The sequence below is a fragment of the Notolabrus celidotus genome, chromosome 10 (genome assembly GCF_009762535.1).
Source record: "Notolabrus celidotus isolate fNotCel1 chromosome 10, fNotCel1.pri, whole genome shotgun sequence".
Classification (NCBI taxonomy): Eukaryota; Metazoa; Chordata; class Actinopteri; order Labriformes; family Labridae; genus Notolabrus; species Notolabrus celidotus.
The window spans coordinates 24435780-24452411 of record NC_048281.1 but is presented as its reverse complement, the minus strand read 5'-3'; the positions used below and the strand labels follow the sequence as shown (position 1 = coordinate 24452411).

Sequence of the window (16632 nt, the reverse complement as noted above, 5' to 3'; positions counted from 1 at the left end):
TTTCCAAGTTTAGACTATTTTTTGACTGTTTTGATACCGCCTGAATGTAGGGTAATCAATCAAGTAGCAAGAGTTTAAAAGATGAGCACACATTTGGAAAATAAATCCTCCCTGTGATTCTGGGTCTTCAGATAGTGAAACACATTTTTTAAATGAACAAGATGTTTTTTTCAACAGATTATATGAAATCCTCATATAACATAAGTGCAATATTCAGTAAGGTTTTGAATTCAGTGATATATTTAGGATCTTCATTATGTCAAAACACAAAACTTAGATAAAGTCCCAGTTCTATGTGGTTTCAAAGAAGCTAATATGTAAAGTAGCTTCTGCAGTCTCATCTTGAAGTGATTTCTTCAAGTCTCTCTCTTTAACCACATCACTGCTTTGTTTCACTATCTCCCTGCTGCTGCTCAGCAAGAAAACCCTATCAATGTACAAAGAAGGGATTTATTACTTTAAAGATTAACTCTGGAAGATCCCCAATTGATTTTTGAACTTGAAAATGGGATCTCTTCACAGCAACCGTTAATCCTTTCAAGACAGATAATGGCGTATCACTGCTTTTTGCAGACAATTGAAAATTCTGCTTCAATAAAATCTATTTGACTAAGACTGCTAAAGTCAGACATTATGTCCGCCTGAACCTGAACACAAAGCACTTTTACTAAGAGCTAGGACTCCATTGAAAACCACTCCATTGGTTATTATACATTGTGATGGGTAGGAATTGTGACCACTTAGTTTTTCTAAAGATTTTTAGCCTGTAGATGGAAACCTCCCCACTCACTATCAGTGCAGAATTGGCTGTTGGGTTTAATTCATGTTGCCAGCATGGAATGTTGGGCAGCAGAAATGCATCATGCTAAAACCAATAATGTGATAAGTTGGCTTGATACCATTAATACTCTGAAGTTGTTGCTATGAACAAATTTTAGTCTGTCCGTGGGGTCCTTGGGATGGGGTGGGAGGATTGCTTGGGTGGATGGGGTGGAGTTTGTTTGTTTGTTCTTGTTTTCATTTCTAATTTTCTTTTGCCTACCTGTTTGTCATTCGTGCTATGGCGATCCTACAGAGAGAAAATGTATTTCCTGTTTGCCTGTTTCTTTCAGTCTCTGCTTCCTTATCCTTCATGACATCGGCAATGGGCATGATCTCGCTCTCCTGTACTCTTCTTTTTGTCGTTTGTGTAAACTTTGTTTTTGGATTTCTCTGTTATTATAATTTAATTATAATAAAAAATTGATCACAAGAAGAAAAAAAAAGATGTATGAAACATACTTTTTAATTTCAGATTTTAAAAGTCGACATTGAGACTTGTATCAGGTAAAACTGAGCTTGTCGTCGTTCTCTGAAAAGATTTGCAGCTTAAGATTAGACTCGTTAGCAGAAACTGAAAAAACTCCCAAGGAGCCCGGTGCCTACAGCATGTGCTTTGTTTGGGCTCTTATTGGTTCTCCATGTCAGAAACATTTGGGCACAGCTCACTAAAAAAGAGCCAGGTCTCAATTTTGAGAGCTACTCTTGTAAATGCATTTATAAACTGATTTTAAAGGAACTAAATGATAATAGGCAAACGGCATACAGACAATATAAAAGCAGCGATTTAGTGATTAAAAAAAGCAAAGAATTAACTACTTACCTCACTGCTCTCCTCTTCTTGAGTGTCGAGCATTAAGGTTTCCTTTTGCTCTCCTCCGACACCCACCTTTCCACAGCACACACAAGTCTGACTGCAAACCAGTCTTAATCCCTGAGCTCTTGAAAAAGGAACCACAAGTCTCAAAGAGTTGAGTCGGGGAAAAACTGACTCTTATTTCTAACCCCTGACATTATAAAAAAAGCTTGTAAATATGACATCCTGTAAGGTATGATTCATTGCACCAAGCTTGACACAAATAAAAGACCCCCATAAATTGTTGATACCAAATTATTAAAACAATCTATATTTATTTTGCAAACTTATATTAGATTACAGAAAAGGTATTTGGAAGAGTCAGTACATGTGTTGCTGAGTTTTAAAAGGGAGATCTTTGAAGGGAGTACATAAAGACCTATGCAACCACACATTTATTTTTACATGGATCATTTTAAGGTCTATCTTTACCACTGGCCTCTAAAAGGATACTATAAGCTACAATCATCGTAGGATTCATATACGTAATTCACGAACAAAGCTTATTTACCTATAAGGAGCCTGGGTTATAAAAGTCTTTACCTTGCTGGTGCCATTATTTTGTAAACACTACCAAGGCGTTATCAGGGTGGTGATGGAGAAGTCCTTTTAAATCCAGAATACAAAAAAAACAAAAATAAAACTAGCAAACAAGATCAGGAAAAAGCAGCTGCCTACAGAACAGAAGGAAGCCAGCCCAACACAATGGGGGATAGGAACCTATTTCAAATTATTGCCCAGAACACAAAACAAAAAAAGTTTCAACACACCTGATGGAGCCCCATCCTGTGTAGCCATGGCAGCTGTGTCGAGCTGTCAGAAACCATGGTGTTGCGCTAACACGGCATGTTAAAGCAGACACTTTGGCCACTTTGGAACATTTTGATCATCGTCATGTCTGCCACATGTCATCGCAAAATAATAGGAATAACTATTCAAACAAGTACATTATACATTCTCCAACAGCAGTAGGTTTTACAGAGGTTTGTTTCTTTTGAAAGTGGGATGGCTTATTGAGAAGTGGATAAGACATACAAAGACTTCAGCATTGTGGCCAGGTCACAGACTACAGTTCCCTTGGACGCTGTCTCCCCCAGAGCTGTGGTGGTGCAGGTGCACGTGATTCAGGAGCAGAAAAAAGATGGGTGCTTACACACCTCTGTTCTTTCAGTAATCATCTACACCCCTGAGAAAAGCCAGACAGAAAAAACAGGCATGGGGGGAAACAGGGGGAGGGAAGGTTTGAGAAGCACACACACAAAAAAGGTGGATTTTTAATTCCCACTGTGAGGGCGGTGGACTGTGCTTGTTGGAGTGGCGTGGCGTAGGCAGCTTAGTCCTCATCGTCGTTCTCGTCATACTCGTCCTCTTCGTCGTCGTCGCCCATATAAGACACTGGAGTCTCCACACGAGAGCCGCTGTAGTGAGAGTCATTTGAGCTGGAGGCCATGGTACCGTCAGTGCAGCCGTCACTGAAGGGAGAAGAAGAAAACATTGTTTGTATACGTTTACACTTAGGGATGGGCGATAGTATCATCCCGCCGATATTATCATCCCGCCGATATTATCATCCCGCCGATATTGAATTAAAAATGTAATATCCGTAATTATCGGTATCGGGTTTTTATAACCGGTGTTTGTTCGGTAGGCTTTAGCAATTTCAAGTCTGCATGAACGCAGCATGGGACGTTTACAGGTGTGCGCTTGATGACGTATAACAACAACAACACACTAGACTTGGGGGTTGCTAACCGTGGCTAACAAGCTTGCTCGCCCGGTGCATGAGATGTCTGTGGTTTGGAACTATTTCAAGTGTCACCTACGAATCGTAAATTTGCAATTTGCAATGACTGCAAAGCGTTGGTTATGTGAGGAGGAAACAAGGCGTCCTCCTTTAATGCATCAAATTTGATCTCCCATCTGAAGAGGAATCTTTCTTGTTTTTATTTGCACTAGTTTGAGAGAGCAGGGCGATGGAGCCCAGTTTATAATTTAATGATTGTATTATTTGCCAAGTTATGGCCATTTCCTCATTCACTGAACTTGAAATAAAATAGGACTATCTTTGTTCACTACTCTGGACTGAAGATATGCATCTTCCTTGTTTTGATATTGTCTGTAGTGTTTCAGGCAAAATGTTTCTCTCTAAAATCTCTAAACAATAATAAATATGGCAGTGCCATATTGGCACTTTATTCTATAACTTAAGTTGAAGTTGGTCTCTTATTTTGCACAAACAGTGTGTACATTTGGAAAGCCTTGTTGCATTTATGTATGCATCCAGTGGGGCATGACAATACAATTAGGCATAATGTGTTAATTCTACAATAGGAGATATGTTATGTCGTTACCAAACTGTTTTGATGTAAAATGCCTGAATATATTGGTATCGGGTGATATTGGTATCGGAAATTAAGAGTTGGGCAATATTGGAATATCGGATATCGGCAGAAAAGCCAATACCGAGCATCCCTATTTACAGTAGTACAAAGAAATCTGCTTGTGTCACATTCAAAGGCTGAACGACTGAAAAGACACCTCACCTGCTTGCAGGGTAACGGGTTCCATTGGCAGAGGACCCTCCAGTGATGTAGACGTTGCTGATGGGACCCTTTGCCATTTCTGCAAAACAGGAGAATACATCAACAAGCAGAAATCTAACTCTGAAGTGAAGACCTACTGGAAGCAAGCAAATCATATCAAACTGCCTCCACGGCCCAAGGTGGTATCCTATGACTTTCTCCAGACTTATATTTTAGTGACCAATGTGTCTTTCTCTTTATTCTTCTCGATGTTTGTCCACTGCAAGTAGAGACTAAACCTCTGGACCAGTTTTATGAGAATCACTGCAGACATACAGTGGTAGAGTTGTTCCAATATCAAACCTGGTTGGATAATCAGAATGCCTTTAATATGGCCTTGCATACGGCATTGCAAATGCTAATTCAATGCACCAATGCAGGATGCTGAGAGGATGCTGTCAAAGCAGCAAGCATCGATTTTGCTGTGCGAAGCATGCTGGATAAAAAGAGAGGTGCCCCACTTTTTGAACACCTTCCCCCATCATAAACAAACCTTGTGGAAGACTGGTGTGATTGAAAAGACTCTCTAAGACAAGAATTCAAGGAGTTGGCGCAAGTCTCTGTGAATTGGTCCTAAGCTGTGGCTCATACCTCATAACTATCACACTACAATAAGCTGAGTTCAAGTACTGTACAGGTATCCAGCAGAGTGGTGCTAACGACAGTACTAGAGAGAGCTACACATCTGCATAAAAACTAGGGGTGGGAATTGAAAACCGGATCCGACTTAGAACCAGTTCCAATTGATCAATTCCATCTGAATTGTACACCTCAAATGTTATCGATTCTTCTTAACGGTTCATTTTCCAGCACGACGTCACGTCACGTTGCATTACGTCACACACTCTGCGACGCAGAACTCCTAGGTGCCAATACCTTAAATTTGCTGAAGCACACACCGACCACAGTGTTGAACATTAGTAAATGAACATGGCGGGAATGTGGCACCGACCTATAACGTATGGCTCCAGAGCTTTGGGCACCAGGCTTCGTGCGACCTTAAGATCTTCTGGAGAGCACTTCCCGACTTCCAGACCACACGCCATGCCCATCCGCTTCAGCACCTCGATGTCATCGTGGATCTCAAACATGCTGTCGAAATTGAACAAATATTCGAACCTGCAGGAGAGGAAGAGGAAGAGAAGCAAGAAAAGGTGAATTATCATAAATTACCAATTCCAAAACAAATATCTTGCACAACATTTAAGGGGGAAGATAAATATGCTTTTTGGAAATATACCAAGTTTGTTTTTAAAGAGAACTAGTGACACAATATTGGTTAAAAAAGTATGGATGGAATGACGTGAAATGCTCTGTTGGCTATCACAAACTATTAATAAACACCAATACGTTTATAAAGAGAATGTAGTATTTGACCACTTGTACTTAAACCTACATGTAACATTTACTCCAAGAGATATTTAAGGGTTCAATCTGCCAGTTTATTATTTCAGATAAACTATATCTGATGGAAAAAGCAGAACCAGACATATTTTTCCCTCATCGATCCAGCACAGCAGCTGGTCTCAACACGAACTTGTATGCAAAAGTTATGTTCAATAAAAGGGCCTTCAATAATGTCGTCAATTTTTTTTAATGCACAAGAGCCTTACTGCCTCTTCAAAGAGGTGAAGTTTTACGGTTGTTTGTTTATCAGCAGAAGTATGAAAAAATGACACTCCCCTGATTTCTAATATAACTTGGAACACAGGGATGTTGTAACCTCAGCCAAAAGGTGCTTTTTGACCACACTACCTTTCCCCAGGAACTAAGGACCATTTGAGGAGCTAACCAGGAACCAGGGTCTAAATTTAGTTCAGGGGTAGTTAATCTCCCCCTTAAAAGCCCCTTCGTGAGGGTTAGTACTTACTAAGAGTAACTCATTTAGTTATGGGCATGAATCAGATCCACGCAAAGATCTAGCATCAATGGTTGATCAAAGTCAGAGACAGATTCAAATTTCTATCCTTCTGCAAATAGTTTTTACAGCTGTTTCTGCAAGAAGCTGCCATGTTCGTGTCATTTCAATCTGTGCATTTAACATAATAAATAAGTGTTAGCTGCTTTTCAAATATGTTAAATATTTCTAATTGCTATGCATGATAAGAGCAAAACTGAGACAGTGATGCTTCAGGTGGGAACAAAAAGATGTGCATATATTTAGTGGTTGATCTCGCACCTTTATGTATGATAGAAGACTGGACAAGGATTTACTTAGGGATGCAATGATTAGGGATTTTAGTGGTACGATTATTGTGAGAGAAATAATCATGGTTTCATGATTATCCCGATTATAATGCATTCAAATTAGCAACAGTTTTTTAGGGTCCATTTAGAGTGACAAACAAGATATTTGTTTTCTATATTATTATGTACCAATTTGTCATAAAACTGTCTAAAGTGGGCATTATTTCAAGTTTCACTGGGCACAAAGTACCGGTCCTTTTTTGACAGAGACATTAGTAAAACTTGGTGTAGCAGAGCCTTCACGATTAGGTTAACCGTGACACTTTTAAGCGTGGTTAATAGTAATAGTAATGTTTAACAAAGCAGCAGCAGAGTGGTGCAGTCACTGCATGTGTTAGGTACAGATTAAGCTTCAACTGTGTGATGCATTACCGCACTCTGAGCAGAGTATTGTCCTAGGCGGTAAAAGAGCTTTTACTACAACACTTCATTAAGTCCCTTACTGCTACCAAGCCGCATACAGGCTCTGTGGTACTGCTGTGCCATGAGTAGGATACAATCTTGTTGCCTGTTTACACTACGTAGCAGGTCAGGACTTGGATTACTTGGGTGATCGTTTGCTTGAACCTGGAGTTGACAGTTCTCCATCTTCATAAACATTCAGGATTATTTTAATTTTACTGCTGGAGGAAAGGTCAACTACTAAACAGCTGCATGCTGAACGGCTGATTCATAATCTGGAGAAAGTTTATGAATATCAAGCTCATCCTGATACCCAACCCTAACCTGACTTTTATGGTTTCCTTTTTTTTTTTTTGCTTATCTGCCAAGCTGAACAACTATTAACCTGTTAAGTTCCACAACTTGTGTCCTCTCTAACTGATGATTAAGAATATGTATCATAAAGTTAAATCGCCCTAAAGGAGAAGTGCACAGCTTGTTTCAAAAGTCTTCATCACATGCCACATAATGCTGCTTAATCCACAGAGCAGCAAGAGCCCTGAAGGTCAACTCTCAACTTGTCTCATAAATGAAGGCGAGCACAGTCACGTACTTGTCGTTGGAGATGCTGCAGTCGATGACAGTTTTCTTGCTGGTGTTGACGATGATGAAGGGAAGGTGGATGATGGAGTTGGGAGGTGGAGGTCTGTTTGCCTGCTGCTCTGTCTGTCTGTTCCTCTGAACCAGGTTTTTAAAAGCTATTTGCTGTAAAGACGAGATCAAAGAAGGATGAGCAACTCTGAAGCACGTGCAGAAAGCTTTCGGTTTAGATCAAGGGAATATTCAACATTTCAAGGTGCAGATCTGCTGCGGATGTGTCTGTGCAGCAGCTGGTTTGTTTTTCAGCAAAGAATTCCTCCATGTCAATGTCCCATTAGTACCAAAGCACTCAATAAACTTGGTATTATTATACCCCCAAAGTCATCCTATGTACACAAGTGTAATTTGAACAATAATTGCAGCTTGATTTGAATATAAGTCTGACAAAAGTTAGACCTACTGGGAGTGAAGAGAACTGCTTTAAATTGGGAAACAATAACATGCCGCCATCTTTGTTTTAACCAACTTACTACCACCTTGACAAACATAATAATAATAACACAATCGCCTTGTAGCCGGCTGAAGATGTAATTATTTGTATCAATCAAGAAGAAAAAAATGTATTAGTAAATGCAGTAGTTTATATAATTAAATACTGATACTTGAAATCCTTCTATGAATAAAATACAAATATATTAAACACAATATTGCCACATAAAATGCTGCAATACTTTTTTCCCCACAATCCCCATTGCATGATGCAAAGGAGTTTTTACAGTATCTCACAACACATGAACTAAACTTAATTCATAAACATATAGTTGAATTCAAGCCTCATTCAAAACAGAAAATGATACATTCAATACTCATAAAAAGTAAGGGATATTCAGCTTTTGGGTGAAATTTCAGAATGCACCTAAAATGTAATAGAACCTTTACATGTGAACTTAATGAATGCACTTATCCAGCTGTTCAATGTTTCAGTACTTACTGCATAACATGCTGTTCTCTCAGAAGGTGTGTAACCCCAAAAATCACAACAAGTGTCTGATCCGTAAATCAACCACTTAATGTTCTGGTTCAATGACACTTTGTGTTTAAACAGTCCTCTTAATCACGCTGTTCACATTTTGACATCATGAGACTAAGACGAGGCCCTACAATAGATCAACAACAGCACAAAGTCGTCGTGTAGAGGGTTGGAACCCCGCACCCCAGAACCTCAATGACTTGAGGGCAGCCCCTCAAGAAGAATGGAAGGCCTCAGCAGAAAGTAATGGCCCTTTTCCACTACATAGTTCCAGCCCTACTCGACTCGACTCTACTCAACTCATTGCATTTACATCATTTTGAATGTGACAAACACAGCAATCACAAACAATTGATTCCTGTATTTGGCGTCACGCTCATGACTCATGACCAATCAGTGGCCGGCAGTCCGTCGACGTCACCTTTTAGTATGGGCTCAGCTCGCTAGGAACCAGAGCAGAGCAGGTACGAAAAACTGGTATCTGACACGAGGTACATCACCCGTGGAAACGCAACACAAACCGAGTAGAGTCAAGTCAAGGCGCGTTGAGCAGGGCTAAAGACGGGCCGGTGGAAAAGGGCCATAAGTCGACTTGTGAGCAGCATGAGACGCAGTTGTCAAGCTGTAATGTATTCTCAAGGACTCATGACAAGTTATTGAGACAGTGACATTTTTTGTTGAGGTATACCCACCATGTTGTTAGCTTATGTTTCAATAAATTGTTTGAGGGGAAGAAATTACCATTGATTGCATCTACTAAAATGCCCTAATTTCACGATATAGTATCGCTGTAGCATAAACTTTTAACATTTTCTATAAATTTCAGCCGCAAGTCGAATATCCTTAACTTTGTGCGAGTAGTGTATATACATATAGACCCTCTCCCTTTAAACACACTGGTGCATGCACTGAGTTGATTCGTACCTGCAGTATGAGCTCCTGAAGCTGTGACTGTTTCTGTTTGATTCTCTCCAGCCGTCTTTGTCTCTCCACCTACAGTTCAAATCAAGGAATAATTCAGATAACATAATAAAGACAGAAGGGTATTTGTAATGTAAGTGAGTTCACTGTTTTGTTTGTGTACCTCTAAGTTTTGGCACTCTTGCGCTGAGTTGGTGGGGAGGCCGATCCATTTGATTTCCTTTTTCTCTTTAGAGATAATGTTCATGGCCATGAGCACATTGAGTGCATCGTAGACACGCCGCCGAATGTTCTTCTGGTCATACACGTGCTAAAATGGAAAAATGAGAAACAGATTTTTAACAAAACTTGTACATTGATAAGATATGAATTTCAATATTTTCTGTTTGGATCGTTGAGACAAAAAGCCGTACAGCTGCAGCACTCACCGAGTCATTTGGTGACATGTGGTTGTCTGCAGAGCTGAATTCTGCAACCAGCTCATCTGCCACCTCATTGTAGGTGGTTACTCCCTTCTTCTGCACCTTCTCACATACTTTCATGGAGAAATGCCTCAAGCCCTTTCCATTCTTCTCCCCTTTTTTACCACGTTTTCTGAAAACACAAGAGATCCTGCACATTAATCACTGATACACATATCATTCATCTTCCTTTAAAGACACATAACGGACTGCATACTTGTCAACAAACATCTTTCCACAGAATATCACGTCTAAAATGATACTTGAAATGTAAGACAGGGTGAGAGTGTTTCAGGACTCACCCTGATGACCAGGGAGACGCGTCGGAGGGTTGACTCTGAGCGAGGAACTGAGAACTGGGTGTATGTGGACTGTTTACCAATATGGCATTGGGTACCGTAGGCCTCTGTGGTGTTCCAATCACCTACACAGAACAGAACAAATGAGAGGAATGAAAATATTAAAGGATAGGTCAGAATTTTTGTAAGTATATTCAAAACAATAGTCAGGCACTAGGGGTGCTACGGCTCATTGTTGATCCGTGATCCGTAGGGATGCCTCTCCACGGTTCGGCACAGACGCGGTCCATGGATTGGTTGATGGAAAAAAAAAAAAGCTGCGCGTGTTCACGTGATGACCGCATGTTCAATCCACACTCAATCGTCAAGCGCAGCGTTAGTCATGGCAAGTGGAGGAGCAGAGGAACTAGAAAAACCTCCTGCATCTGTTGCGCTCACCACAGAAGGGTTGCCTTACAGAGCAACGGGAAGCTACATTGCTATGACTGCTCATTTCATCACAGCAGAGTGGGAGATGAGGAGCCCCGTGCTGTAGACACTCCCCCTCTTCTTCAAGGAAGAAGATATGCCTTAAATTGCACTTTAAGTTGTTTTCATATAATTGAAATGCCTGAATTGGACATTTTGAGTTGAATGTTGTTTTTAATGTAATGGGCAAATGTTTACAAGTGTTTTCCAAAATAAATGGAGGACAAGTTATATTTGTCTTGTCTTCTTGATTTCTTTTTTTTTTTTGCTGATCCGAAAAATGATCCGATCCGTGACTCAAAACCGGGATACGATCCAAAACGTGAGTTTTTTTGATCTGTTGTACCTCTATCAGGCACCAACATGAACCTTAAAACCAGTTTTGCTTACTCGTAAAAAAAACAAACAAAAAAAAAACACTTTACCACTTTCAATCTTGTTTACTGTGGGCAAATTAACAGACCCAGTCCATTTTAAATTAGGTATCTTTCAAACACAAATAAATGAAGAAATTAACTTAACAGGATTATCTCAGAGCTGCTCAGGGCTCACACTGAGTTCAAGTTAACTTTGGATTAAATTCTTGCAAAAAAAAACATACAATAATGCTTGTGGATTCTGTTCAAGGGTCTCTGGTTGTGTGAACACAGGGATTTGGTAATTTGAAAAGCCACTACATACTGCAGATGCAGTTGGAAGAGCTTACATTCCACCCTTCTGAACTCAATACACCCGGGCATCTCCGATAGCTGATCAATATTAAGAGGCAAGTTGTTACCACAGGCGACTTTACACATTCCTTTTTTTGTGGCAGACCATCTACTTTCAAAAGACAGCTAAAGACCCAGCTCTTTAGGAAACACTATGCACTTAGCTAGACTATTCTCCACTGTTGTCCCCAGCGGCAGATCATGTCTTCCAGCTACAGTTGACTCGCACTGTCCTGCTCTACTCTGTGTTCAGCTCTGGAGTGACCCAGCACTTGGTACTTTGGTAATTATTGTGGTGATGACAAGTTAATTGTTGATGATGATAATGGAAGGTCTTAGATTGTTTAGTTGCTTCATTGTAGATGTTCCTTATTTTATTAAGAAAAAAAATCCTTATTTACTTTTGTGCATTGCCTTCACACTGCTTGGCAGTACCTGCATCCAAATGGACTTGAATCACTTTGTTACTCTTACTGATCTTGTTTCCTCTTGTCTAAATCTTTGCTTGTGTTGTTCTTGTTCTTGTATGTACGTCGCTTTGGATAAAAGTGTCTGCTAAATGACATTGTAACATTGTAACCATAACCTAATTTATGGTACAATGATGTGATCTCATGACAACAGGAAACCACATTTACATCATGATCAACACAAAATAGAATACTGGTTCTGATAGGGCATTAAAAATGACAGGTGCACTGGAAGCATAGTTAATGGCTACCATTTTGTCTAATTAATGACTTAAATTGTATTTAAAATACAGAATATGTATGTCAGTAATACCACAAATGATGGTATTGTGCTGAAGGGACAGTTACTGGCAAATTATTAAATACAGTTTGGGGGGAGGGAGATCTGTTAGTGGTGAAGACATCTTAAATAAATCGATAATTTCTTCCTCTATAAAATAAATGGCTTGAAACTAGCACCGCTGTTAACAATATGAGGAATATGAGAGAAAGGTGATCTATTCCTTCACTAAGGTGATATCTAAGCTGATTTTCGTTATGTATACATTCCATGTATATAATGGGATGATGGGTGTAATCCTGCTGACTGTAGAGTTGATAAGCTTAGGATCAACTGCCTCCACCTACCCTCGGCCCGGTCACCTCACAATGATAATGGAGGGGCTTACACAACTGTAAGACACAGTAGGGAAAACTTGCAAACAGATAAGTATATAACTGCATCAGTAGGTCCCTAATAATTTAGGAGAGTTGAACCTTTCATTTTAAGGTCATGAGCTTTCAACAATTATGGTTAAAGAAAGCACAAAAGCCTGACACCTTCCACCCAAACAGGGTGGTAGAAGTGTGGAGCATCACTCACCATGTGTGGCACGTGTTGCATGTGTGTAGCAATGTTCACATTGGATGGCCCAAGAGTTTTGGGTAATAGCTGTTTGGCCACAGGGACGGCTGTAGGCTGGACAGTAACCAAAGATAGGACACCTGACAGGAAGACATAAAGACGTGTAATGAATCGTGCTCATCATTGATACTCCATTGCCCCCTATTGTCCATCTACATACACAATGACCTACACCTAAAGAAACACTGCTTCCTTCACGGGTCATGCGTCATTGTGGTACAAAGGTAATTTCTAGAGACTTGTACCTTTGCTAGGGCTCAGATTCTGATCGATGAAAACCTTCAGCTCTCCATTTGTTTCAATCAGACCAGCCTGTGAAGAATAAACAAGAACTTAATGCACTCTGAAAAATTACAACAATGAAGTTCAGTAATATAACAAGAGAACGAAGGGGAAACAAATGTTAATGTTGAGTAATATCAGACCCAGTTTAAGTCTGAGTTCAAAGTCTGACACCAAATAAATGACAGATCATCAAATGATTACATCCACTACATCAGCAATCTAATCACATGTGCATTCTCCAGTGGTGGACAAAGTACACATCTTCATTACTTAAGTCAAAGTATAGATACTCCAGGTCAAACATTACTCCAATACAAGTGAAAGTTGTTCTGTCAGATTATTACTTGAGTTAAATAATGGAGTACTTGCTTTTAAAAAATACTTAAGTATTCAATTACTTTTTAAAATATCTACAACGTTGTATTTTCACAATACATAAGTGCAGTCAAGAATACATAGGAGTACATTCTGTTACATCATGTTTATTTAGAAACCATTACTTGAAATCTCTAAAAACTATACCATGGAAACTAAGTTACTCCACAGACAACTTAGTTTGAAATGTTCATCTGGAATGAAACAAATGTTGCGTAGCTCAACACGCTTTCTCAAGTTGGACAGAGAATTATTGTATGTTTGGGCAGAGTGGGAAACAGGGAGAACATTTCAAACGCTACGTATAATTCTTCATTTCAAAAACCTCTAACATGGGCTGAAGATATGGCCATGGGTGCTCAGTTGGAGAATTACAGCCATCATTACCACCTCTAAATGAACTACCTGATCCGAGTGAAATTTGCTCTGTTTGCTCCATGTTCAACCGTGGAGACACATGACATACAGGTACGACTAAACCACTGAGACAAACAGAACTACACAAACACATTTTACTGTCTTAGGGATCAGATTTCAGAAAAGAGAAGGAAATTCATGAGCTGACTTCAAAGCAAAAGAAGTGAGTAACTGAACATTGATAGAAATGTAGTGGAGTAAAAGTACAATAATTGTCTTCTGAATGTAGTGGAGTAAAAGTCATAAGTTCCCCCCAAAAAATAATACTCAAGTAAAGTACAGATACTCAAAAAATGTACTTAAGTACAGTACTCAAGTAAATTTACTCTGTTGCTGTCCACCACTGTCATTGGCTCATGAGTTTCACAATTGTTTTCTTGCAGTTAATTTTAGAAATATGGAAATAGATACTTACATCTTTAGCCATGATCCCAAAGGACCGCAGGAGATGAGCTTCAGGTTTAAAAAGAAAATGTCCTTATTGTGACTTTTCAGACCCCTGGAAGACAGAAAGAGCACATTATTATTTCAATGGGACTGTGCTAAGTGAGTTTCCAATTCCCAACCTCTTAATTCAATTAAAATATTTATCAACTTGATTACATTTCACTCTGTTGTTGGTTGTAAAGTTAACAACTTATTTCTGAGGCCCATCTGAACTGTCAAAAAGCAAGCACACTGCACAAAGCTACATCCAAAATGTTAGCTTGTGTCCCCGTGGTATTCTTCCTCCAAGACTAATCTAACGAGAATGTGATGTGATTTTTACACAAATTCCTGCTTGGGTGGCTTTTTTACTGGATGCACTGTTTATATAGAAGAGTATAAAATGACACCCCTTGATGCTCACAACTTTTACCCACGGTGAGTGTGCACAAGGCCTACTCCAGGTACCGAGCACGTCGGAGGAGAGGCATCGTCGAACTTCTGCTACAGGTCACACTAACATGCTAACTTTAATTCACCAGCGTACAACTATTTAAGAGGCCTGAGTGATATCTCTGCAAGGTTACACGCACTACTGTTGCATAAACATATTAAAAGCATTAATTCCACACCACGATACCAGTGAATCTTTTGTTGAATGCAGCTAGCTAACAGTTAGCTCTACATTGAGCTTAGCTAGCAAGTTAGCTTTTGCACGTTTTCATATGATTCACATTCAATTCAGCGATTTTAGGTTCCGTGCTGCAGATTCCAGATAAAGTTAAGTGTGGGTTGACACAAAATAAATGTATGTGCATTTTTCGCATGGTGAATAAAAGTTAAAAGAGTTATTTGGTGCACTTACGAGTGCACTCTGCTGTTTCTTCGACGGCTGTTGTTGTTGGCATTTGAGAATGGAGGAAGAGGAGGTCTAAATCCCTACCAAACAGGAAACATACTAAGCAACGTCGAAGTAGTTTTTAATAAATATCATACTTATTTCCCAGGCTTGAAATATTCTGTTATGGCAGAGTAATCATCTGATCTGTTCATAAATGCTCCCGTTTCTGATTTTTGGTGTTGCACAGTCAGAATCAGGAGGTCTCGCCTGTTGGATGAAGCTGTATACAAAGTGATCCATTGAATTGAAAAGACCGACCACACAGAAGCAAGAAAAATATACACTTAACTGTGAATTTACAACATATGAATCTGCTTCATTCGAGGTGTAAAAGTTAATATAGCTCACACCTTAAATATGTCACAATTTCTGGACTTGCTCAGTGGAGGAAAAACATGTTTATTTGTTTATTGACAGTCTTTATTTATCACATGGAAATCAATCTAAAGCAAGCAGTCTGAACAATAATTAAAAAAGGGTCCCAAAGTTGCATGCTTGTTCACAATATGAAAAAAGATATCACACTACACCCCTTATATACTGAATAATGTGTTTTAATTAAATAGTGGTTGAAATGTTTAATTTTGGCAAAGCAATGCATCAAGTGAGATTTGATGACTGAATAAAACCAGTTTGGATATTTGTTAAGATTATATTTCACCACAAGGACGTCTGCACAGTCTATTAATGGTAATCAATTGATAAATAAAGATAAATAAAGCAGCCCGATCATGTTAAACTAACCAAAGCCTGCTAATGACTGAGTTTGTCAGTCAAGCTAGCTAATGCGCCGATTATAAATGCAAGTGAAAGGATGTAATGCAGCAAGGATTAGTGATTAAAATAATAAAATAAGGTATTTTAGTAGAAATCTGACGGTGCATTACAGTGGAAAAGCACGGACGCTTTGTTAGCCAACGCGGGCTAGCAGCCTGTGATGGAGCTAATCCACAGCTGTCATCTACAACACTGTCACAACGAGCCGCACTTTCACTATGTTAGCTTTTCAATGCTTTTCAAACATATTTAAAAACATACTAACCAGTAAACCGTCTACAACATCTAGGACTTTCTCTGTAGCGAGCCACAAGTCGGTAAATAAAGCTTACCGGTGCACTTCCCAAGTTAGCAGATTGTTAGTTAGCCTCTTCTATCCACTCTCCGCTAGCAGAGCTGCAGCAGCGAGACTCACAATCTGATCTTGGCGGTGTCTCTCTTCACGAGGCTCTGATTGGACAGCATCGATGAGACGAAAGCAAAGCAGGCAAAGTAAGCTCATGCCCACAACCTGGATCTCCTGGGATTGGTCGATACCAGACAGCGTCCTAAAGTAGACACATTGCCATCTGCTGTTCAGGAGGGTGGAGATACATTTTACTCCTGTGCTCCACATGAACAGGTCTCATCAGTTTTGTTCAGCTTACAATTATACAGAGGTGTCAAAAGTATTCTCATTCATTACTCACATAGAAGTATAGAT

At 39.5% G+C, this 16632-nt stretch overlaps 1 protein-coding gene across 4 annotated transcripts; it reads right to left on the bottom strand.

The window, feature by feature from the left end:
* Nucleotides 1–1930: 1930 nt before the first annotated feature.
* Nucleotides 1931–16402, bottom strand: tfdp1a (transcription factor Dp-1, a). 4 transcript variants are annotated; one of them, XM_034693637.1, is made up of 13 exons: nt 16262–16402; nt 15117–15190; nt 14241–14324; nt 12994–13060; nt 12707–12828; nt 10200–10321; nt 9865–10030; nt 9600–9746; nt 9440–9508; nt 7499–7650; nt 5210–5376; nt 4219–4297; nt 2001–3147 (listed from the first exon to the last, which is right to left on the bottom strand). In XM_034693637.1, exons 3-13 carry the CDS (start codon nt 14250–14252, stop codon nt 3009–3011), a joined length of 1242 nt encoding a protein of 413 aa, XP_034549528.1. In that variant the 5' UTR covers nt 14253–14324; nt 15117–15190; nt 16262–16402; the 3' UTR covers nt 2001–3008. The 4 variants fall into 4 exon arrangements, with proteins under 4 accessions (XP_034549532.1, XP_034549533.1, XP_034549529.1 ...); XM_034693641.1 differs by lacking the exon at nt 15117–15190 and having other exon boundaries at nt 1931–3147; nt 16262–16381; XM_034693642.1 differs by lacking the exon at nt 15117–15190 and having other exon boundaries at nt 1931–3147; nt 16195–16324.
* Nucleotides 16403–16632: the final 230 nt, after the last annotated feature.

Coding starts and splice junctions, on each gene's coding strand:
- tfdp1a (XM_034693637.1), bottom strand. Junction 10,031..10,199: donor GCGTCTCCCTGGTCATCAGG/GTGAGTCCTGAA, acceptor TTGTGTTTTCAG/AAAACGTGGTAAAAAAGGGG. Junction 9,509..9,599: donor AAGAGTGCCAAAACTTAGAG/GTACACAAACAA, acceptor TTTGAACTGTAG/GTGGAGAGACAAAGACGGCT.